General features: G+C 35.3%; 1 protein-coding gene across 6 annotated transcripts in view; it reads right to left on the bottom strand.

Moving 5' to 3' along the window:
• OSBPL9 (oxysterol binding protein like 9) overlaps positions 1 to 23,760 on the bottom strand; it is a 164,057-nt gene that overhangs the window by 20,693 nt on the left and 119,604 nt on the right. For 4 of the 6 annotated variants that reach the window (XM_019957501.2, XM_019957499.2, XM_019957503.2 and 1 more), the window contains 7 exons: positions 21,169 to 21,264; positions 20,313 to 20,360; positions 19,302 to 19,331; positions 18,244 to 18,294; positions 7,666 to 7,704; positions 3,844 to 3,934; positions 2,597 to 2,701 (listed from right to left, as the gene is read on the bottom strand). In XM_019957501.2, the coding sequence (XP_019813060.2) occupies positions 2,597 to 2,701; positions 3,844 to 3,934; positions 7,666 to 7,704; positions 18,244 to 18,294; positions 19,302 to 19,331; positions 20,313 to 20,360; positions 21,169 to 21,264 (460 nt within the window). The remainder of the gene's footprint in view (positions 1 to 2,596; positions 2,702 to 3,843; positions 3,935 to 7,665; positions 7,705 to 18,243; positions 18,295 to 19,301; positions 19,332 to 20,312; positions 20,361 to 21,168; positions 21,265 to 23,760) is intronic. The other 2 variants (XM_019957502.2, XM_019957500.2) reach the window with 1 other exon arrangement.

Below are 23,760 nucleotides of genomic sequence, written 5' to 3' on the forward strand. Positions count from 1 at the left end.
TCAACATTTAAACTAGACAAAGAAAAAGGCAAATCACATTATACAATGGGACACAGCCTTCTAAATAAATGAAAAAATGTGATGTCTCTTTGGTAATCATCTGGGGTTCATTGTTTCATAATAAAAAATAACAATGAAAGTATCAAACAGAATAGTGAAGTATTGAGAGCAATTTAAAAAGTATTTATTGAGCATCTAAGGACTCTCAGGCAATTTATGCCAAACTGCTACCAATGTCTGGTGGAGAGTAAAGTCACTGCTGACAATCTAAAAACCAATGCCACACTTCTAGAAGAAATAAGAACAGCAGCAATAAAAATGAATCCAGAGCCACCCATGGATTTTTAGCCCATTCCACGGTCTACGCTTCAACAGTTATGAGAGAGCACATCCACCTGCCACACTCAGTTACCATGTTCACAAAGATATTTTTAAAACATAAACATAGAAAGTTTGCTGCCTAAATAGGCAAAGCTTATTATGTGAATGCCAGAGATAGTTCATCTTAGCAAATGACTGTAAAATCTTTCCTCACCCACCTGCCCTGCTCCATACCAGCAATAAGATGGGAAATAAATTTTCCCTTATTGAAATAAGGGGGGGGGGGGGGGAATCACAGAGAAAGGAAGAAAGAGACCAGGAAATACAAATGATTAAGTAATATGCAAATAGTCCTGGCAACCACACAAAACTGAAAATGTATTCAAGAAGAAAATGAGTTAGAATGGGAACTGCAATCCAGAGAACTGAGTTTTCCTTATGAGAAAAAACTTTTTATGTATTAGTGACAGAGATGAAGGAAAGAAAGATGAAAATTTAGGCTGAAAAATCAAACAAGACATAAACCAGAAAAGATTTCTTTAAATCCACCTACTCTAAAATGTTATATTTTTATAATGCCTCCTGGAATAATTTATCCTAAATTATTTATCATTATTTATAACTAATTAATGACTCTAAACTTCATGTACATAAAAAATGCAAACTTTTTCAAAGTTTGTAACTGACTAGTATTTTATATTTCCAAATGGATATATTTTGGCTATTTCAAAATTCTAACATAATTCCTCTTTATAAAAAAAGAAACACAGATACCATTTTTTAAATGGCAAAGTGTAATGATATACACAAAAAAGTCAGCCAAACATCTCAACCTTATTATTCAAATTGCTTATCATCACTTTACAGTTTCAAATAAGAGAGCTCTTCTTGTTGCTTGCTTTTTCCCAAAATTAAGAAGACATATGGTTCAGGCTGTTAAATACTAAAAATCCAAAGTAACAGCATCAGCATCTTTACTGATTCAAATTTCACACTGGGCTAAAAATCACAAGGTAGCTTTTCATTATTACACAGGAAATTCCCACCCAGGAAAGAATCTGTGGAGCAACAGCAGGAGCTCATCTCCCATGTCCTTCATGTGGTTTTGATTTTGGCCTCCAGGTGTAATAGGGACAAAAACCAAGTGCTCCCTTGAGTTTGGTTCAACTGATAACTCAACATCAACCTGCTTAGTTTTAAAATAAGGAATAAATCTATACTAACATTGATAGTATCCTTGTGAATCAGAGAAAAAAATAAAGACCAGGAATCTAAACAAATTAAGAAAATGCAAATTAAATCAAGTATCCTTTTATGCTTATTTAAAATTGGTGAAACAAGAAAATGCAAATTAAATCAAGTATCCTTTTATGCTTATAAAATTGGTGAAAAATGTGACCTATAAATCTATCCATAAAAATACTTTATGTGCCCAAGCTGCTGTTCAAGAGTATTCCCTGAAATACTGCTTATAACAGGAAATTACTGTAATCAACCTAAATGTCCATCAGCAGGAAAACAGCTTGAGCAGCTGTAAAAAGTATGTTGCAGACCTAAGTGTATAAACACAGAAAGTTCTCTAAATGGTTCTCGGTTAAATGAAAATTGAGAAAGTCACAGAACCATATGATCTCATTTAGGTTAGAACAAAAACAGTAATAAAAGTATGCAATACAGGTAGACATGTACATACATGTATGCAAACAACAAACAGTAAAGGAGATTTACAGCTTTTGTTCTCATACTTCTGTATTATTTGATTCCTTTACAATAAGAAAGTATATAAATCTAAACTGAGCAATTTTTTAAAAAAGTCAATACATATCTTCAAAATAAATCTCAATAAATATACAAAATTCTGCAATAATTTATTTCATATAAATTATCAGTTCAGTTCAGTCGCTCAGTCGTGTCTGACTCTTTGCGACCCATGAATTATAGCACGCCAGGCCTCCCTGTCCATCACCAACTCCTGGAGTTCACTCAAACTCACGTCCATCAAGTCAGTGATGCCATCCAGCCATCTCATCCTCTGTCGTCCCCATTTCCTCCTGCCCCCAATCCCTCCCAGCATCAGAGTCTTTATAATTATTATTAAACTTTTGGTTCAATCACAAAGCTAACCACTTCATGGATGGAACTATAAAAGTAAAACTAAGGTATCTCCAACGCAAAATATACCACCTTTCTTCAATCTTTTCCCATCAGTAATCAAAAACAAATCTCAAGTGTTAATGGGCAGTTATGAGAAGTAAAGGAATCACACAATCTGTACCTGTACTATTTGGTGTTGGAGTCTGATGATGTCCCAAGGTTGCTAATACAGGTCCAACTGGTAGAGAAGATGGACGCTGCTCTGACTTACACAACTGAGTAGGTTCTAGGAGATTTAAGACGTGAAATAAGTGAGAGAAAAAGCCAAACACAACTTTTAACTACAACTCTGTGGAATTCAAAATCTTAAAGACCAGTAACTTTTGAGACTATATTCCAATAAGTCACTTGTCATGCTGCCACTCCTTTCCGATGCCCTATCCTCTTTAAACTCAATGATGGTAGGCTACCGAGTACTGAGACACTAGGTGGGATATCAAGGACTAGTCAAGATAGGCCAATATCTTAGCACAATTGCTCTGTACAGCCAGCAAATGCTTCTGATGATAAACTGTTTCCTGCTCGAGGATGGGCTTCCCAACTGGATCAGAGGTAAGGAATCTGTTTGCCAATGCATCAGACCTAAGAAATTTGGGTTTGAGACCCAGGTTGGGAAGATCCTCTGAAAGAGGGTATAGAAACCCACTCCAGTACTCTTGTCTGGAGAATCCCATAGACAGAGGAGACTGGTCCATAGGTTGCAAAGAGTTGGACACGACTGAGCAACTTAACAGGCACACAGCATGCACCCGAGGATTAAACCACATGTAAAATCTAAAATGTGGCACAGTACTTCCTCTTTAGTCTCATGAGATATTATGCTCCTAATTTTCTCCTAAGGAGAAAAAATTCCTAAAAAGACCTCACATACTTGTAAGTAATTTTAAAAAGAATTTTTTTTCCCCAGTAAAATTTCTGACTTAACTTCATCACCAATGAGAACATTTCACCCAACAACTGAAATGTTGGATGCCACAAAAAAGTACACTTGTATAATTCAGAGTTATAAAGAATACACAAAAATAGAACATTTCAAGTAGATCAAGGTATATTATGTTTTCCTTGGTAGCCATGAATCCTAGGTCATAGGATTCAGTCCTATCAGCTAATCCAAGTAATCATGTTCGTCTTCCATCTCACTTTGAAAACCAAAACCTTTTGAATTGTATTTAAAAAGCTCCAATCCCCAAAATAGTATCATTTTTTCCAGTTCATTTTTGGCTGTATTTGTGTGTGAGATTCCTTTTACTTTTTTTTTTTTTTTTTTAAAAGAGCTCTTCAAGATTACTACAACTGCCATTAAAAAAAAAAAGATTTTTTTTGTCATTAATGAATCTGTGAAACAATTTTCCAAATACTATACTATACCTGGAGGTAAGACAGTCTGGGAAGGCATTGTGTTGACCACAGGTTCCAAGGGACTAGGTTGATATATTGCATCCACAGGATTAATAGTACTCTGAGGTAAAGAAACATAGTATAGTTATTTTTATTGTAATTACCCTTCTGGTGTTGACCTTCCCAAATGTATGAAATGCCCACATTTCTGACAGCAAAGTCCTGGGAGCAGCTATACAGACATGTTGGTCAAATTTCAAAGAGGAAATAAAACAACTTTACTATACAGCAGGCTAAGAGTTTCTTATAAAAAAATTTCTCAAAAAGCATAGTAAGGAGGAAAAATGAATCACTCTGTCACATAGAAAGGTGAAGCCAAATGAAAACACATGGAAAGAGTTGTAGAATGATTTCAGGAAGCCAAAACAATAAATTCTCAATTCAGCTCAGTGCTTCTCAAATTTTTAATTCAACACAAATATCAAAGTGGGGAGAAAGGCTCTTTCATTGTTATTAATGAGCATTATACCTACGACGCGCTAATACACTTGCACCACTATAACCTTATCTTTACACCCCATACTGTTGCCACCTTCCATCAGTGTGTATCGCACTGTACAGGCATCTAGTTCTACAGTAACTAAAGGCAAAGAAACATGTCTCCTCATCGGTTGTTGCGGGGAAGAAAGCTTTTTTTTTCTTGAGGATTTAGAAGGAAAAAAAATACTCAAATATGTAGTTACATTTGAGAGAGAGAGAGAGAGAAAAAAAGTCTAGGTTTTCTGACTCCAAGCCAAGAAACTATTTTGCCAGCATAATGGTATTTTAAAAACAAGACTCCACAGCTTCGTGATTTTTTTTTATTTGGAGGAGGGTGAGATTTTAAACCAAGGTCTTTGTCAAAGTAAAGTTTAAATCCACCATTTAGAAGACTACATTAGATAAAACCCAAGAAATAAAAACTTAAATTCTTCAGCTTTCCTTGATCTGGAAAACTAAACTTCAAATATATATTAGGTAGAGCTTGTAACAGAAAATACTAAAATAGAATTAGAAAAGATGTATTTTCACTGATGAATGAGCTTCAAAAGCATTTGTGAAAATTTAAAAGCACCTAACAATGGAAATTGAGATAATGGGCAAGTTTCTTATAGCATTCTTATTTAATACCTATGTTAATTTTTTTTCTTAAATCCCCTCTCTGTATATAGAAAAATCACTAAATCAGATCTCTTAAATTAAGTAATTTAAACACAAGAATTCTGTCACAACAGTCTACCTACCATAAATATTCTAGGCCTAAAAAATAAAGGACACAGAGAAGAAACTCTGAAAATACTTAATAATTTGTAAAGTGGGGAAAGTTCCAAAGCATTAGGAAAAGCACAGAAACAGAGACTTAGAACTTTAATTCCTAGAATCCTTGCTCTACCAGGGACCTGGCAAGTCTAATCTGCTGTGGGCCTCACCTTCCCAGTGTATAAAATGAAGACATATCTGGATGCTATGGTCTCTAAGGGCTTTCTAGTTATTACTTTAGGACTCTTTTTTCAGATACCAGGCTGGGCCATAATAACTAAACAAGTGTCTCAACAATCCTGCAACTGTCCTTAGAATATATTTCTTATTTTTACATAGTAATTTTTCTCTAAAGGGACCCAGGTGGTTTAACAAAGGCAAAATCCCACTTCTAATACTTTGAGCCACAGGAACAAGAACATGCTGCCTCCTTATTCCCACCTATTACATTAATGTAAGTAAAATTTATAAAGACACTAAGAAATAAAATAACTTTGGAAAAATGGACCAGAATTCTATCTTTTGAATGCAATGTCCCATTTTTCAAAAGCCTAAGATTAGGCTTGTCAATCCCACAGAACACTTTTAGACTTTTTAAGATGTATGTTAAAGGTACCAAATATTTCTTGCTGCTGTTGTTAACAGAAAATACAACTATTCTACACATATCTAACCATCTGTGATCGATCAACTTCAGGCTAAAATATGTCAAATAATATTCTATGCTTTGCTTTAAAAAAGAACGTGAAGAGCTTGAGAAGTGCAAACAAATGACAATCCCGAGCCCTAATCTGTTGTTAATGTTAATAAAGTTCATGCGATTCAATACAAAATATATTAATTATATAAGTGAAGTCGAAAGTGAAGTCGCTCAGTTGTGTCCAGCTCTTTGTGACCCCATGGACTGTAGCCTGCCAAGCTCCTCTGTCCATGGGATTTTCCAGGCAACAGTACTGGAGTGGATTGCCATTTCCTTCTCCAGGATTAATTATCTATACATACATGTATATACAGCTAACATTTATTGAGTACTATGTGCATACTATCTTACAACAACCCTCTGAGGTAGAAGTCATTTTTCTTTGTAGATGAGGAAAAGAAGACTCAAAGGTTAAGTAACTTGCCTGTAGTCACAGCTAGTAAGTGGAAGGGCTACGTCCTAGCAGCCTGGGTTCAAGGCCTAAACCATAAACAACTCCTCTTAAAAAAAACCAAAACAAAACAAAAAAAAAACCCTTAAGGAAAAATGCTATGGTCCCTAATCAAATGATTCAAATATGTCTGTTTTCTATAAGTTTAGATTTTCTATGAGTATAAACTTTCTAGATGTTTTTAAACTGCAAATAATCAAACATTTTTGGTATGCTTTATAAAACTTGTTTAACATAATAAAAAGTAATTGATTTGCTTGGAGGGAAAAGAGATAAAAATAACTGCCATCATTCATTGTCCTTAAGGTGTTAGGGAACCATGAAATTCTAGACAACTTACATAGTCTTTTTCCATGAGGCTTATAACCTTAACTGCTATCTCAGGAAGAGGTATATTATACTGTATTGTGTTTATATCACATAGTTCTATTAAATCACCAGGGCTCAAACCCTGAATTCATGCTGTGAAGAGAAACAAAAATTTCAATGTGTTTAATTCAAATTTTTAAAATGTTTCTCTTATCTCTGTTTTCTCAAGAAATATGTAAACAACATAGACATCTAACTTGTTATTCATTTTAAAGCAAATAAAAAGATAACATACTCATCCTTTCAAGTATAATCATAAGATGGTTTTGAAGATTTACAAAATGAGTTTGCAGACCTCTGGCATTTGTAAAGCCTCAAGACTAAAAAAAGAGGTTGCCTCATGCTTCAAAAATATAGTCTGAACACAAGTCACACATTTATCATAAAATCAGGGAAGCTTAAACTGCAAACCTTCAAACTCTAACTTTTATTTCCAATAAAATTTTCTTTTTAGTGGGCAAGTTGAATATAAGGGAAGACTAAAACACCAAGGGGAGGAAAGAAGAGAAAATGGCTATATGTGAAAAAATTCACATTGCAACCTGCTGCTACAAAAAAGCAGTATACACCACAGCGGCAGTGACAGCTAACACAATACACAAAATCTAAAAAGAAAAAAAAAAAAAAGAAACCTATAAACATATAATTAGATTAAGATATGTTTCAGTACTGTGCCCCCTACTTTCATTAGAAACAGTTTGCCAAGAAATGTAGCATTGTGAGTTATGCAGTATTTAGTCATAAAAGCCGCATTTTTACACCATGATTAACCCGTCAAATTAACACATGCAAGGTGATTCAATGAGAACCAATACTTAATTTTAAGATCTAAATTTCCCCTCCAAATGATTGCTGAAACATGGCCAACTGTAAGAGCTCAAGGAAAATTGCAAGAATCAACAATAGACAGCAGTGAGTGGGTAAAAAGAGGGATTTGTGTTGAAAAATAAGTGGAAATTCAGGCTTCTCCTGACATAACTGGTTATTAATGCTCTGCAGAAGTAAAGTGGAATAAAGATTAGATTAAACTTACTATAATTCCATCTGCGTGATTCTCCGCAATACACTGGTCCTTAAGGAGAAATGTTAAAAATATTAACTTCATTCTTTCATTTAAGTTAACACCTTGTGTACTCTCTTCCCTAGTAAGAAAGCTTATTTTACTGTGTAAGCAACAATGTTAGAAAACTACTAATCTGTTTCCACTTAAGATAATTTCACTTGTCCATTCCTAGCCAAACAGAATTCTAACCAAAAACATGGAAATTATTTTTCTACACAGGCATTTAATTATTTGTAGAAATATCCTATTGAACTATACAGTCACATTGATACCAATGATTAAAGTAGATACATTAATTGAGGATTAAAGGTCCTAAATACTTCTGGGTTTAACTTTATAGCAAATTATTCCAACTCTCCACACCCCAATCTCTTACTGTACTTTAAAGATATGACAATCATAATTACTATAACCACAGAATGATGATATAGGGGTTAACACATACTACCTGGCAGATATTTTACATACAGCCATAGACCTCAGAGATATTCCAGTCCACCACAATAAAACAAATATCACAATAAAGCAACTGACACAAATTTTTGGTTTCCCAGTGCACATAAAAGTTGTATTTAACTATCCTGCTAGCTTATCAAGTGTGCAGCAGCATTATGTCTTAAAAAACAATGTCCATACCTTAATTTTAAATACTTTATTGCTAAAAAATGCTAACCATCATCTGAGCCTTCAGTGAGTTGCAGTAGTAATATCAAAGACCACTGATCACAGGTAGCCATAACAAATACAGTAATAATGAAAAAGTCTGAAATATTGTGAGAATTACCAAAATGTGACAGACCACAAAGTGAGCAAATGCTGCTGCAAAAATGACGCCAATAGACTTGCTCGACACAAGGCTGCCACAAACCTTCAATTTGTAAAAGGTAGTATCTGCAAAATGCAACAAAGCAAGATATGTGTGTGTATTAATTCACCTATTCCACCTATAACTCTATCAAGTAGGTACTATTATCATCCCCCTTGGATAGATGAGAAAACTGAGAAAGTGTGAGAAGCCAGGACTCCAAGACATATAGTTTAGTTCCAGAACTTATGCTCCTTAAGACTCGTCTCTCCTCTCCAAGGATGTACTTAAGAAGTTGGTGGAAAGTTATTGAACATATTTGTTCCTGTAACTATAATCCATCTATTAGTAATACACAGACAATATATTTAGCTTAAAACTGTTAATGTCTCAAATCCATACTATCAGGAAGCTTTCAAGTTTTAACAGAAATTGATATTTGGTTTTGGTTTTAAAGTTAACAGCCAAGTTACATCTCATTTATGTTCAACTCTTTAACTATGGAGTTTACTCAGAATTTACAACATTGAAGGGTCAATCAAGAACAATTTAAAGATTAGGGGATAATTTTTTTTAAAAAAAGCATTAACACAGCAGGCCTGAAAGAGCTATCCTTAGAAAAGCCTGCCTACAAAGTTGACCTTTGGCTGGTGTCTGGGAACTTGGATTTTAGGAGGGTTCCCAGCACCTAACTATCATAAGGATACCTCACTGTGCCTGAACTGCTTAAGCAACCCAAACGGTTGATTTATGCTGAACACCTGCTTTCCTTTGGGGACTCTGGAATTTGGTAAGTGCAAGGTAAAGGGTGCTTACAGGACAAGACCCCAATAAAACCTTTGGGCACCGAGTCTTTAATAAGCTTCCCTGGCAGACATTTCACATATGTTGTCACAATCTGTTGCTGGAGGAATTAAGCACACCCCTTGTATGACCGCACTGAGAGAAGACTCTTGGAAGTCTGGGCCTAGTTTCCTCTGAATTTGGCCCCATGTGCCTTTTTCCTTTGCTGATTTTGCTTTGGCTCCTCTGCTGTAATAAACTGTATCTGTGAGGACAGCTACATGCTGTGCCCTCCAAGAACATCACCAAACCCAGGGGTGGCCTTATAAACTGCCAACACAATGCATACTTTCTTTGTATATCCTTGAGAATAAAAGCATGTTGATAAGTACGTAATCCATGCTGGGATTTGCACAAGTAAATTAACTATATATTTACAATATCCGAAGTTTCAGTAATTCTTAATAGAGGCAGTTGAAAATAAAATCTTGAGAACTACAGAGAAAGGAAAATTTTAAAGTTTCTTGCTCAGATGTTATTTTATTTTACTTTTAGTTTTCTACTAACTTCTAAACATTAAATTGATTTTTTCCAAAGAATTTCTCAGAAATACATGTAAGCGGCAATAAAGTGGAAACAAACACATGGGGTAGATTAAAATTTCCAAAAATGGTCCCAACAAGAGGTAGAGTTCATGGCCCCTATCCTCAAAACTTTGTGATTGTCTCTACCAATAAACATAACAGAAGTGACTACAACTTCTGAGACCAGGTCACAGAAATGCCTTGTCTTCTTGGAACCCAATCACCACACTGTGAGAAAGGCCAAACAATTGTAAAAAGAACTATGTGGAGGAGAACCTCAGCTGCAGCTCAATTTCCCAAGCACGTGAGTCAGTCATCTTGAAAGTGCATCCTCTGGTACTCCCCCTGCAGTTAGGCCAACAACAGGCACTGTGTGAAACAGGAACAGGTCATGGGGCCTACCCAGATTACCCCCAGATTTGTGAGCAAGATAAATGACAGCTATTTTAAGACAGATCGGGTTTGTTATATAGCAACACATTATTAATATAGTATATCATATTATCTTAGAAAACCACCACTTTTACTTCTGGTGTAATTTAAATAAACTTAAATATCCAGTTTTAAGATAAATAAGTACTAGGAATGTAATGTACAACATGATACATGTAACTAACACTGCTGTATGTTATATATGAAAGTGGCTAAGAAAGTAACCTTAAGAGTTCTTATCACACAAAAATTTTTTTCTATTTCTCTGATTTTGTATCTAAATGACATAATGGATGCTCACTAAACAGACTGTGATAAACTTTTATGATGTATTAATAGTAAAGTCAATCACACCCATAACTTACACAGTGCAGTCTCCTGTATCTCAATAAAACTGGAAGAAAAAAAATAAATATCTGACAATTTTTCCCTCAAAGTGTTCTCAATAATAAACGCTATCTACAGGGTATTTTAAGGCAGGGTTTACTATTTTTGTTACTGTTTTGCTTTATCTTTCAAGGCAGAGTCAAATCTAGATGAACCTACAGACTATTAAACACCTTAGTACCAATCCATTCCCATCATGAACTTAAGGAATTTTGTTCTACTATTTTAAAGGGTTTATAACACTCATTCCCACCCCCACCCTACCTTTCTTTTTAAAAATTTTATTGTTCTTGTTTTGTATGTAAACCACAAGTTGCCTTTTATCAGGGTCAGCTAAAGCTCAATTTCAAGTACTACCGAACCAGAGATTCAATTGAAATCAATGTGAATTATGTTAATTAAACAAAGAAAGGATCTAATGCTACTTCCCACTTAGATTATAAATATGTTTATCTGATTTTACATCCCTCATTCCTTAACACAATGGATATTCTCTTCTTCAAACAAACCAACATGACTGAGATCTGGAAATATGGTCATAACAAAAACACCAGCACAATATAATTTGGGAAGACTTTTGACCAGAATTATAGACTCCAGATGGTGACTGCAGCCATGAAATTAAAAGACGCTTACTCCTTGGAAGGAAAGTTATGACCAACCTAGAGAGCATATTCAAAAGCAGAGACATTACTTGGCCAACAAAACTCCGTCTAGTCAAGGCTATGGTTTTTCCTGTGGTCATGTATGGATGTGAGAGTTGGACTGTGAAGAAGGCTGAGTGCCGAAGAATTGGTGCTTTTGAACTGTGGTGTTGGAGAAGACTCTTGAGAGTCCCTTGGGCTGCAAGGAGATCCAACCAGTCCATTCTGAAGGAGATCGGCCCTGAGATTTCTTTGGAAGGAATGATGCTAAAGCTGAAACTCCAGTACTTTGGCCACCTCATGTGAAGAGTTGACTCACTGGAAAAGACTCTGATGCTGGGAGGGATTGGAAGCAGGAGGAGAAGGGGACGACAGAGGATGAGATGGCTGGATGGCATCACTGACTCGATGGACGTGTCTGAGTGAACTCCGGGAGTTGGTGATGGACAGGGAGGCCTGGCGTGCTGCGATTCATGGGGTCGCAAAGAGTCGGACACGACTGAGCGACTGAACTGAACTGAACTGAACTGATAGACTCTAGTATTTTAAAACCATGCCTACTGACAAAATTTATGAAATATGTTCCCATCTTTCTAATAAGGAAATGGAGTCTAATGAAAGCTCTCTTAATTATGGGCCTATACATGTGCTTATTACATAAATTAAAAAATAAATGTGCTATGGAGATGAAAGAAAATTTCCAATTCAGTTTGATGACATTCAACAATGGGACTAGGACAACTGGATATCCACATTAAAAAAAAAAAAAAGAACTTGGATCCATACCTCATACCACAAAGATTAACTCAAAGTAGATTATACATAGACTTAAATGTAAGAGCTAAAACTATAAGACTCAAAAGAAAACACAGGAATAAATCTTTGTAATTGAGGCTTAGGCAATGATTTCTCAGAAAAGTCACCAAAGCCAAAAGCAACAGAAGACTGATAAATTGGATTTCATAAAATTTAAAATTCGCATGCTTCTCAGGACACTATAAAGAACGTAAAAGGACAACCCACAGACTTGAAGAAAAATTTCTAAGTCATATATCTGATAAGTTGTATCCAGAAGACATAAAACCACCCTTACAACTAAATAATAAGATTAAAATAGCCATCTAAAAAAATGGGCAAAGAATGTGAACACTTTTCCAGAAATGCAAATGAAAATCACTATGAGACACCACTAGAATGGCTATAATCAAAAAGATAATCACAAATGTTGGTGAGGACGTGGGGCAAATAGAACATTTACGCATTACGAAGAGAATATAAAATGGTGTGGCTGCTTTGAAAAGTAGTCTAGCAGTTTCTCAAAAAGTTAAACAGAGAGTTACCCTAACCCAGTAACTCCACTCCTAGGTATGTACTTAATAGAAATGAAAATAAGCATCCACACAAAAACATCATACACAAATGTTCAGAGAGGCATTATTCATAATGGTCAAAAACCAAAAACAAGCCAAATGTTGTATATTATAAACAAAATGTAGTGTATCATTCAAAAGAATATTATTCAGCAATTAAAAGGAATTTGGTCCTGATTCATGCTACAACATGATCAACCTTGAAAACATTATACTAAGTGAAAGAAGCCTGTCACAAAATACCACGTACTATATGATCCTAAATATATAAAATGTCCAGAATAGGCAAGTCTGTGCTGTGGCGTGTGTACTCAAGTCATGTTCGACTCTGTGACCCCATGGATGGTAGCCTGCCAGGCTCCTCTGTCCATGGAATTTTCTAGGCAAAAGTAATGGAATGGGTTGCTATATCCTACTGCAGGCAATGTTCCCAACCAAGAGGTCGAACCCACCTCTCCTGAATTGGCAAGTGCATTCTTTACCACTGTACCACTTGGGAAGCCCTATAGGCAAGTTTAAGACAGAAAATAGATTAGTAGTTGCCAGGAAATTAGAGGAGAGGCAGGAGCAAGGGTGAGTGAGGGAAAGAGGTATAGGGACTGAACTCTTCATAGGTCTCATGTTTCTTTATTGGGGGGTGGTGACAAAATGTGCTAAATTAGATTATAGTGATGGCTGTACAACTTCGTAAATATACCAAAAACCATTAAAGCATAAACTTTAAATGAACGAATTTTATGATGTGTGTGAGAGTTGGACATAAAGAAGGCTGAGTGCCGAAGAATTCATGCTTTTGAACTGTGGTGTTGGAGAGTCCCTTGCACTGCAAGGAGATCAGTCCTGAGTGTTCACTGGAAGGACTGATGTTGAAGCTGAAACTCCAATACTTTGGCCACCTGATGCGAAGAACTGACTCATTGGAAAAGACCCTGATGCTGGGAAAGATTGAGGGCAGGAGGAGAAGTGGACGACAGAGGATGGTTGGATGGCATCACCAACTCAATGGACATGGGTTTGAGCAAACTCAGGGAGATGCAGAAGGACAGGAAAGCCTGACGTACTGCAGTCCATGGGGTCGCAAAGAGTCGGACATGACTTAGTGACTGAACAAGAAAATCTCATTTTAAGAAAAGTCTGATGAGAAATTAATGAATGCTGAGATGTAAAGAAAAAGTCTACAAAGAAAAATATTCTAAGGAGAGAATCTGGGATCCGAGGATAACTTAAAAGACACATCTACTTTAAAAGTATCTAGGTGGCATAGTGGTAAAGAATGTCTGCTGATACAGGAGATGCAAGAGATGTGGGTTTGATCCCGAGGTTGGGAAGATCCCCTAGAGTAGGAAATGGCAACCCATTTCAGTATTTTTGTCTGGAAAATTCCATGGATAGAGGAGCCTGGCAGGCTACAGTCCATGGGATCGCAGAGTCTGACACAACTGAGCACACAGTACACAACATGGTCAGACAACTCAGTTCTAAAATTATAATCCAGAGTTGTGAAGTCCAGTCTGGAAGCCACTAGTCACATGTAGCTATTCAGCAGCTGAATGTGGCTGGTTCAAAGTATAAAACATACCCAGGATAGTGATGACTTAGTGCTAAGGGAGAAGGAGAGAGAAAATGAAATATTTCATCAGTGAATGAATTTTTATATTGACTACATGTTGAAATGCTATTATTTTGGGTATAATTAGTTAAATAAAATACATTATTAATTTCCCTTGCTTGTATGAGTTGTGACTTTTGGTCATATCACCTAATCTTGATGAACTGATCAAGTCCTCTGCTGTAGGGGTCTCCCAGATTATGTTCACTCTGCTCCCTCCCCTCACTCCTTACTTCCTCTGCAGTTCCCCATGAATGGAACACTGCTGTCTCTACCTATGGGTCAAAGGAAGAATGAAGTTATATAAGCTAACACAACTTAACCGAAAATCCCAATAACCAAGGAATGCCCAAACTTTGCTGCACATTAGAATCAACTTGGGAACTGCAAAATCCAGTGCCTAGGCTGACACACCACAGCAACTACAAGAATGTCTGGGGGTGGGAAGCATGCATCAGAATTGTTAAAGGCCCCCCTGGTGGTTCTAATGTGCAAGCAAAGTTTGGGAACCAATGCACTAATCATTCAGGCAGGTGGGAAGCTTTAGGGAGTGAGAATTAAAAGGAAAGACTTGGAAAACTGGAAGAAGATTAAAACCCAACCTTTGCATGCTAAATCAAACCCCAAACAACAAAGGTATCGAATTATCTATATTCTTTTTTTGGCCATGTCTATTTGGAGCCTCAGATGAACGTACCTTTTCCAGAGTAGCTGATCCCAAAATTTTATTAACCCACCAGGGCAGAATAATCCCCCAAAGTAACTATAACAATTTATATTTCCATCAGTTCTCAAAATTATACCAACATGCCATTTGGTGGCTTTAAAATTTATGCCCTCCTGGAGAAGTTTTTTGTTTTTTTTTTTTAAACTTAACAATTATTTAGGACTAATTAATGCTTGGTACTAAGAGCACCACAAACACTAATTCATTTAAGCTTCACACTACCAGTAAGAGTACAGATACTATTATTATCCCATTTTATATAGGAGAAAACCAAAGCAAAGAGGGTAAATAAACTTGCTCAAACGGTGGAGCAAAGATGCAAACTCAGTCTGGCTCTGAAGTCCATGCTCTTAAATATAAGGTAATGTTGCCTCTCATTATTATTTAAAAACTAATAACTTAATCATAGATTGACTGATTAGCCAAAGATTAATTTACAAGGATGATGAGTCACATGGCTAACTAAAAAATCATACATATACTGGAAATACTAAACCATGAACTATTACAAATTATGTATTAAAAAATGCATTCAAAACTCACAGTTATTATCAGGTCCCTGCTATGTGGCAGGCAACGTTCTAGACACAGGATACATCACTGTTATGGAGTAAATGTCTATGCACCACCCCCCAATTCAAACAATGAAGCCCTAACCTTAGTGGGGCTGTATTTGGAGTAAGGGAAGTAAATTAAGGTTAAATAAGGTCTTCAGGATGGGGCCCCAATCCATTAAATGTCCTCTTAAGAAGAGATATGAGAGTTCTCATTCATGCTCACTTTCAATGTGTACATACCAAGGGAAGGCCCTGTAAGGACTGAGAGGGTGGCTGCCTACAAACCAGGAAGAGTCCTCGCCAGAAACCATATCCATAGGAACCTTGATCTTGGACTTCTAGCCTTCAAAACTGTGAGAAAATATATTTCTGGTGTTGAAGTCACCCGGTCTGTGGTATTTTTGTTATGGCAGTGCAAGCATTCTAATACAAGTAGTAAATAAGACAAAGTATTCACGGAGATTATAGTCAGGTATAGACAGACAATAAACAAGATACCATGTAAATCTGGCTAATGATGCAAGGCCAAGAAGAAAAAGAAAACTAATGGGAGGGTAAGATTATTTTAGATAGAGTGGTCAGTAAGGTCTCTCCAAAGAGAGTTCATGTGCATGGAAATTTGAAAAAAAGTAAAGAAGCAAACCCCAAAGTCTGGAAGAAATACCTTCTAGGCAGAGGGGAAAGCAAATACAAATCCCTGAAGCAGAAAATGCTTGGCCTGAGAAAAAGAAAACAGGCCAATGTTGTCATAACAGTGTAATCAAGCAAAATGAAGTGAGGGAGTAGTGACGGCTCAAACGCCATTAAGTTATCCTTAGTTATTTAAATTCCATTCCAGGGAAGTGGGAAACCATTAAGAGGATTTGAGCAGGCAAGTGACACGGCCTGATTTACACTTAAATTGTTTAAAAATACATAGAGTTCACATATGGTACATAAATAATTTGAGGGCTATATCTGTACATAAAAAGCTTGAACAGTGAAATTCTTTCTGGAAAAAATTAAAAAGCCAAACTTCATTTACTTGATCCATGTTATCCATTCTAAACTGAAATGCAGGTCCATTAAGCTGGGCTACAACAAACAGGTAGCAAGTACTGACGTAATTGTATAAATTTCTAGAATAAAGTTTTTCTAATTTGAATTGTAACTCATTCAAAAGACAGAGCATCAAAAATGTTCTTCTTGGGTAGCTAAATGGTGAGCTACTGAAAGAGGCTAGGCCGCTCTGTTTTACAAAGAGCAGCTATCTCAAGTACTGAATGGGCTTCCCTGGTGGCTCAGACTGTAAAGAATCTGCCGGCAATGAAGAAGACCCAGGTTTGATCCCTGGGTCAGGAAGATACCCTGGAGAAGGGAATGGCAACCCACTCCAGTATTCTTGCCTGGAGAATTCCATGATTTGCAGAGATGATCCAAATTAGTCTAAACACTATCAGTTCTTCCTCAATTTTCTAGAGAAGACATTCCCTAAAATACCTATCTACTCACACTGAGCTTAACGTTTTTTACTGGTTATCTGTATATAAGCTTTTGGGTGATTGTAGGTGCCCCAACCCACTCATGTAATTTCACAGAAAAGAAAACACAAAATAAAAACCTTACCCCCATTTATGCCTCCAACCCTATTTTCCCTTTATAATACATTCTGATCCACAAAAATAGATGGGAAATTTAGAAACATATATAGAAAATCAGGCATAGTCATCAAAAATACCTAGAAAATGAACACGAGTCCTTAAATTCCGACACTTTAATAGCCTCAAAAGAAAATGATACTTCCCCTCAGCCCTACACTTACAAACTTAATAGCCATACTATCTAAGCAGAAATGCATTTTTCTATACTATTGTGTCATTAACAATGCTAGGAAAATAGTGTTCATTATTAGGCAAACACGTATATACAACTGAATACGTAAAATAGGCCACATAATTAAAAACTTAAACATTTCCAAACCTGGTTGCTGAATTGGCTGCCCACCTGCTTTTAGCCACTGGCCAGAAACAGAGGTGCAGTCAATGGTAAAAAAAAAAAAAAAAAAAAAAACACAACTTTTTTTAATACTTATTTTCAAATACTAAAATTTTTATTTCTCAAAAGTACATTTTTAGGTTGAATACACCAAAATTTTTTAGAAACGCAGGCAATATCCATGAAATTGTTACCCAGTCACAATAACCAAAAATATTTATTCTATGAATAAGGAATAGCAGTTTATTAATGTAATTCAGTACTAGAAAAAATGTGTAAAAAACAATTTTATCTCCATTATACTCTTCATTGTGGATGAACAAAAATAATTCTGCTAAAATTCAATTCCTTTTTTCCTAAGAAAATCTTTTTTGTGAAAGATTTTGCAAAATATGTCTGTGTTTCAAGCAGTGATAATGGAAAGGGTGAGTCATTCAAATGTGCTCCCTTCCTTCCCAGCCACCATCACAAATGACTTCATCAAAAACAGGCACAGGCTGGCAAGTAACATCCAAACACAACAGTTTTTCAACAGTAACAGGAACCCCAAAATAGAACTTAAATTTACTGTAGAAAGGTACTATATTTTAGAACTGAGTATTTTGGTTACTAGAGAAAAATGCCATTACATTTAAATCCCATTAAATGAAAATAATCAAAAATAAACTTTACTTACTTTAGCGATCTGCAGCAACACAATGCAGTGTTTAATTGACTCTACCATGCTCTATAAAAACAAAATGCTGATTTTAGATCTTGCCCCCAATAAAACGGCCATGTAATGTGAAAGCTTAAAATATAAAAATCAGTTCAAATACACAGGATTTTAAGTCTTCTCTACATAAGAAATACCCTCTCTGGATTTCGAGTGGGTTCTAATATATGTGTGTGTGCGCGCGCGTGTCCATCTAACTCTTTGCGACCCCCTGGACTGTAGCCTCTAGCCATGGGATTCTCTAGGGAAGAATATTGGAGTGGGTTGCTGCTTCCTTCTCCAGGGGCTCTTTTGGACTCAGGGATCCAACACAGGTCTCCTGTGTTGCAGGCAGATTCTTCACTGTCTGAGACACCAGGAAATATGCTGATAGTGGCAAATGAAATTATTATTAGCAATTCTATGAATCATTTGGGAATGCCAAAAAATTGTTAATTTACACTGAATAATATCTAAGTACGGGACCGGTGGTGTAATGGATAATGCGTCTGACTATGGATCAGAAGATTCTGAATGGGATATGAATCTGATTAACTTCCAAATTCTTAGATCAACAGCAGGCTATCTCAATGCAAATTCTCAAAATGTCATTCAAGACTTTCATGGAATTATGGAGAATAAAGGATCCTATCAAAATACTGGTGAACCTATAATACTACTATATCTGTATATAAAATGCTTTTATCAAAATAGAAGTTTTATTAGCAGTCCAGTACATAATGTCAGAAGGCCAGTATATCAGAAAACTCAAATGTACATTGTGTGTGGATAACACTTTTTATCCAACGATCTCAAAAAGACAAGACCAGAAACATAAAATGGCATCTGAAGTCAATTCAATTCAAAGGATTATTCTATTCATTTAAATTCCTTTAGAAAATAACACAGCTCTTAAACTCTTGTAAAAATTCATAAAAATTAAAATCTCAATTGCTCTTATTAATAGTAGCAGCTTAAAACAGAAACATTTTAAAGTACTTTCTAATGCAAAGCCAGAGTTACTCAAACATATAACTTACATTTGTTGTCTCTTTGAGGGTTTCAATTTTCTGTGAAAAATAAGTTTAAATAAATTGTCAGAAACACAAGGAGATATCATTGCTGTTTTTTACTGGTTAGTCATTTAAAGAATTTTGACTAAAAATGTACTCATTACTCTAAGTGAGTTCAGGCAGGTTGCAGAGTGCTTTTAGTTGTACTTCTTAATTTAAATCAAACATTTAAATAAAAAATTCAAACACTTTATGGATTACATCCTCAAATAAAATTCATGTGGTTCAATTCAAGATTTGTAAGAATAATATAAAACATTCTTACTCCTTACCTGAAAGCAAGTTTTGTCTTTTCTATAGGATACGTTATGTGATTTTAAAATGCTTATTTTAGAATCACTTTAAACTTTGCAAAGCTGCTTAAAAATGACATGAAACTAAATTCCAAAACTAAGAAGGTGAGCTAAACATGACTCACTACTATTACCAAGTGTAAAAGAGCCAAATGCAAGGCTATGATTAATAGAAATGCAAAAACATAAATGATGGTGCATCAGGAAATCTAGTCAAGGAAAAGAAAAACATTAATTGAACAAAGAAAATAATATTCAAACTACAAAGTGGTTGGCAAAAACCCAAAGGGAGGAACTATAATTAAAGCAACATTCATTTTGTGTCCTCATCTGTGGCTTCTGGTTTATTTTGAAAATTTTACCAGTTGCCTTATTAATATCTGAAGTGACCACATGTAAATTTAATAAATTTTTACCTTCAACGTATGATCCCTCAACAGAAAGAACTTATTCCTAGGAAAGTGGTACTTACACAAAGGGTATCATAATAAAAATTTCAGTTATTCTTTTGTTCAATTATGAAACCACACCAGAAATGCACCAGAAAACTCCCCTTAAAACCTATATGGCACATTATAAGAGGTGAACAGTAAAGTAGTCAAAACACTGAGGTCCTTCTATTACTTCTCCAAAAGGCTCCTGGTTTAAAAATTTTTTAAGTCAAAATCATGATTATGGAAGTTACCTTTCTCTGTTCATCATCTTTGCAGTTTTGAAGTTTGTCATCAAAAAGCTACAGGATTAAAAAAAAGAAAAGATTATAGTATCAAGCTATTTTACTACATTGTATATGTTTACTAAACAAAGAAAAACAACCATATTTCTTCCAGGGATGATTTATACATGGTTAAAAGTATAATCTTTCTTAAAATACAAGATAACATGTATTTTTCCAAGGCACTGTTATCAAGTCAAATTCTACTAAACTATCTTAAACAGTCAAGATCAATTACTCTGGTAGCATTACAAAGCGAAAGAAAATATATGACTTTAAGAACTTTAAATGTCAGTTCGAATCTGTTTTTTTCTGCCTTGTCTTTCAACTTTATCAACATTTCTTTTTCTCTCCAGGACCTTTGCTAGTAATTAATTTTAAAGTGGGAATTGAAGGAGACAATTTTAGTAATGATAAAGGATGTAAAGAAATAAACTCTTCCAAACTCCTAACTCACCCAAATAAGAAAAGCCCTTAAAAACTAAACCACTTAAAATTTACCAGTTTCAGAGAACTTTTAAACAAAATATGAAACTAACCTTGTTTTATTTCCTTCTAATTATGTTTAGGTTAGTTTTTAAAATTGCTGAAGGACTAGTAAGCGTTGTAAAGTAACATTCAGTTCAGTTGCTGCTCAGTCGTGTCCGACTCTTTGTGACCCCATGGACTGCAGCACACCAGGCTTCCCTATCCATCACCGACTCCTGGAACTTGCTCAAACTCATGTCCATCGAGCCGGTAACATTAAGTAATTGTTTTTACTCAAAATCAAGCTCTGGAACATTTACTACTTTATATCAATTCAATATATAATCGAATACCATACCTTCAACTGTTCTATCAAGATTTGTAGGTATGCATCAGCCTCTGTAAGTTTCTTATCAAAGTCCTGGACACTAGGAACAAATCCTGAATCCAAACCCTAGAGGGGGAAAAAATTGCAATAAATCCCAGCAATGTCTAATAGTACAAAAGATCATCCTTCATATGTGACACTTCACTTTTCTAAATTAAAAATAGTCTTTTACATAAATAATAGGTCTATTTAAATTATCTAAATTCTCCAAGAATAGTTGGTACATCAATCTCCTTCATGAACTTCTAGCACTATTCCCTTCTCATCAATTACATGTGCTGCTGTTCAAATTAGGATTTATCCTGCTTTTTCAGAATAATTTTCTTCTCTCCCAAAAGCCCCATACTGGGCTCCAGAGCAACAATAATTTAGCTAAAGGAACATGCACAAAACCTAGATTACCCTCTTATTTCCCCCCTATTTTTTGTTCAGTTCAATCCTCCTCCAGTCCCCTAATCTCAACTTTATATTCTCATTGTTCTCCTATTCCCTAAATTACCCCATTAGCTCAGATGTTTTCCTCCTCCTCCTCCCTTATTTAAAAAAAGAAGGAAAACAAAATTCTCACCTCTTCTAAGAGGGCCCTCCCTAAGTGAAAGTGACAACACTTCTGTCTTACCTTCCCTACTCATCTTCCCCCTTGGCATGAACATTACACTCTCGACATAGTTTAAATGTTTATTTATTTAGAGGGCCCACTTATTTCTCAGTTTTACAATTCAGAATGTGCATGTCCTACTTTTTGTACACTAAAAATTTTAAGCTCTAAGAGTATAGGATTCCTATGCTTTAACTCTACTCAAAAGAAAGTTTTGAGTTTATCATCTTTGACTGAAAAATACATTAATCTTGGTTGTAAAAGACAAAACAGTCTGAGATCAAAAAAGGCTATCATCTTGCCATATTTGCATGACTAGAAGTCATGCAGTTAAACAGGGAAATAAGGGTCAGGAACCAATAAAGTCACAATCCCAACCCAACCACAAAACCCTGCACTAAAAGGCTGAGACACACTGCTCCAATATAACATACTTGACCTTCAATGTTTTTTGTTCCCCTCCGTTTTGCCAAAAAACTGCTTATCATTTCACACTCTCCATTTTAGTCAGTTGAGGCCAGAGTTCATTTTATATTAAACCAACACCTCACCTTACCTAACACTGTCATTAGCAAAGCATTTTTTCCACCATGATCTCAAACATCAGATTGACACAGTATATAGCATTATGGAAACAACAATGGGTTGGCAGACCTGGTTTCTAGTTACAGCTCAGCCACTAACAAGATACTGTGTTTCTCTAAGCTATTTTCTTACCTCCAAATACAGGCTCCTCCTCCTACTATTATTAATGTGGCAGCTATGACTTCTACTAAAGACTATAATTACTATCAATAACTACTGTTACTACTGCTGTTCTTCCCAAACTAAAATTTAAATTCATAAACAAAGCATTAAAAACCTAACTCTTATTAAGATCATGGGAAAAACAACTAATCTTGTAATTCATTTTCTTTTTCAAATTCAAAGGCAACAAAAACTGCCTACTTTTTTTCTTACATACACACTGAGAAACTACTTGAAATGAGGACTGAAAATAAGAGATGTCATGTAAAAAAAAGTTTAAGAAAGAAAAATAATAAGCAATGTATGTAAAATCCAGATATATTTATAAAAATTGTAAACACCTTCATTTTTAAAGATAACCCCTAAGACACTGTTTTAGAAACACTTCCTTCCTATGCAGAATATAATAAAAGATGTGGGAAAGAAAGGATAAATCCATCACATTCCAGAGATACTACAGTATTGTACTAAGAAAGTAGGGAGTGATTCCTTTCAATGTAACTACACCACAGGAATATAGGAAGGACTGCTTGGCTTACTTTTTGTTTCAAAAGCGATATAATTATCAATAACTTAACTATAAACCTCATTAAAATCAGTTAAATACATTATTCTTGCTAAATATTTAAAAAGTCAATGGCATGCTCATAAATAAAAAGGTGAAGGATCTAAATGAGAAAAAGTGATCTTCAAGAATTTTCCCTCTTCTGAATCCATTTAGAACCACCACTATAAAAATCTAATTAACATAACCTTCTAGACAAATCACTATTTGATTAAAAATCCCCCAATAAGTAAATGGAAAAACTTAGATTTAAATTACTATGATCTGAAAGCTACCTAAATTAAGTCTTAAAAACAACTCTTTGATTTTACTATTAATATAATCATGCGAACCTCACTGTGGCTCTTTTCTCAGACCTGCCTCTCCCTAGACAGTCTTCCACAACATTCCTTTACCCTTAAAACCCCCAACATCGTAACATCCAAGTCAAAGATCTACTCAACAATCCACTTTTCTCTATGTACTGTATAATAGGAAGTTTGTAACAATAGTTATTAGCTTAAAATCCCAGAACTGGCCTAAACTCTCTTGCATAGTAAATTCATAAATCTTTGGTATACCTTAAAATAAAATCTACATATAGAATTTCCCATCTGCAATCAATAAAATAACATGTACACACTGATTTAATGTGGATAAGCAATGCTAGTAA

This window comes from Bos indicus, chromosome 3, assembly GCF_029378745.1.
Source record: "Bos indicus isolate NIAB-ARS_2022 breed Sahiwal x Tharparkar chromosome 3, NIAB-ARS_B.indTharparkar_mat_pri_1.0, whole genome shotgun sequence".
NCBI lineage: Eukaryota > Metazoa > Chordata > Mammalia > Artiodactyla > Bovidae > Bos > Bos indicus.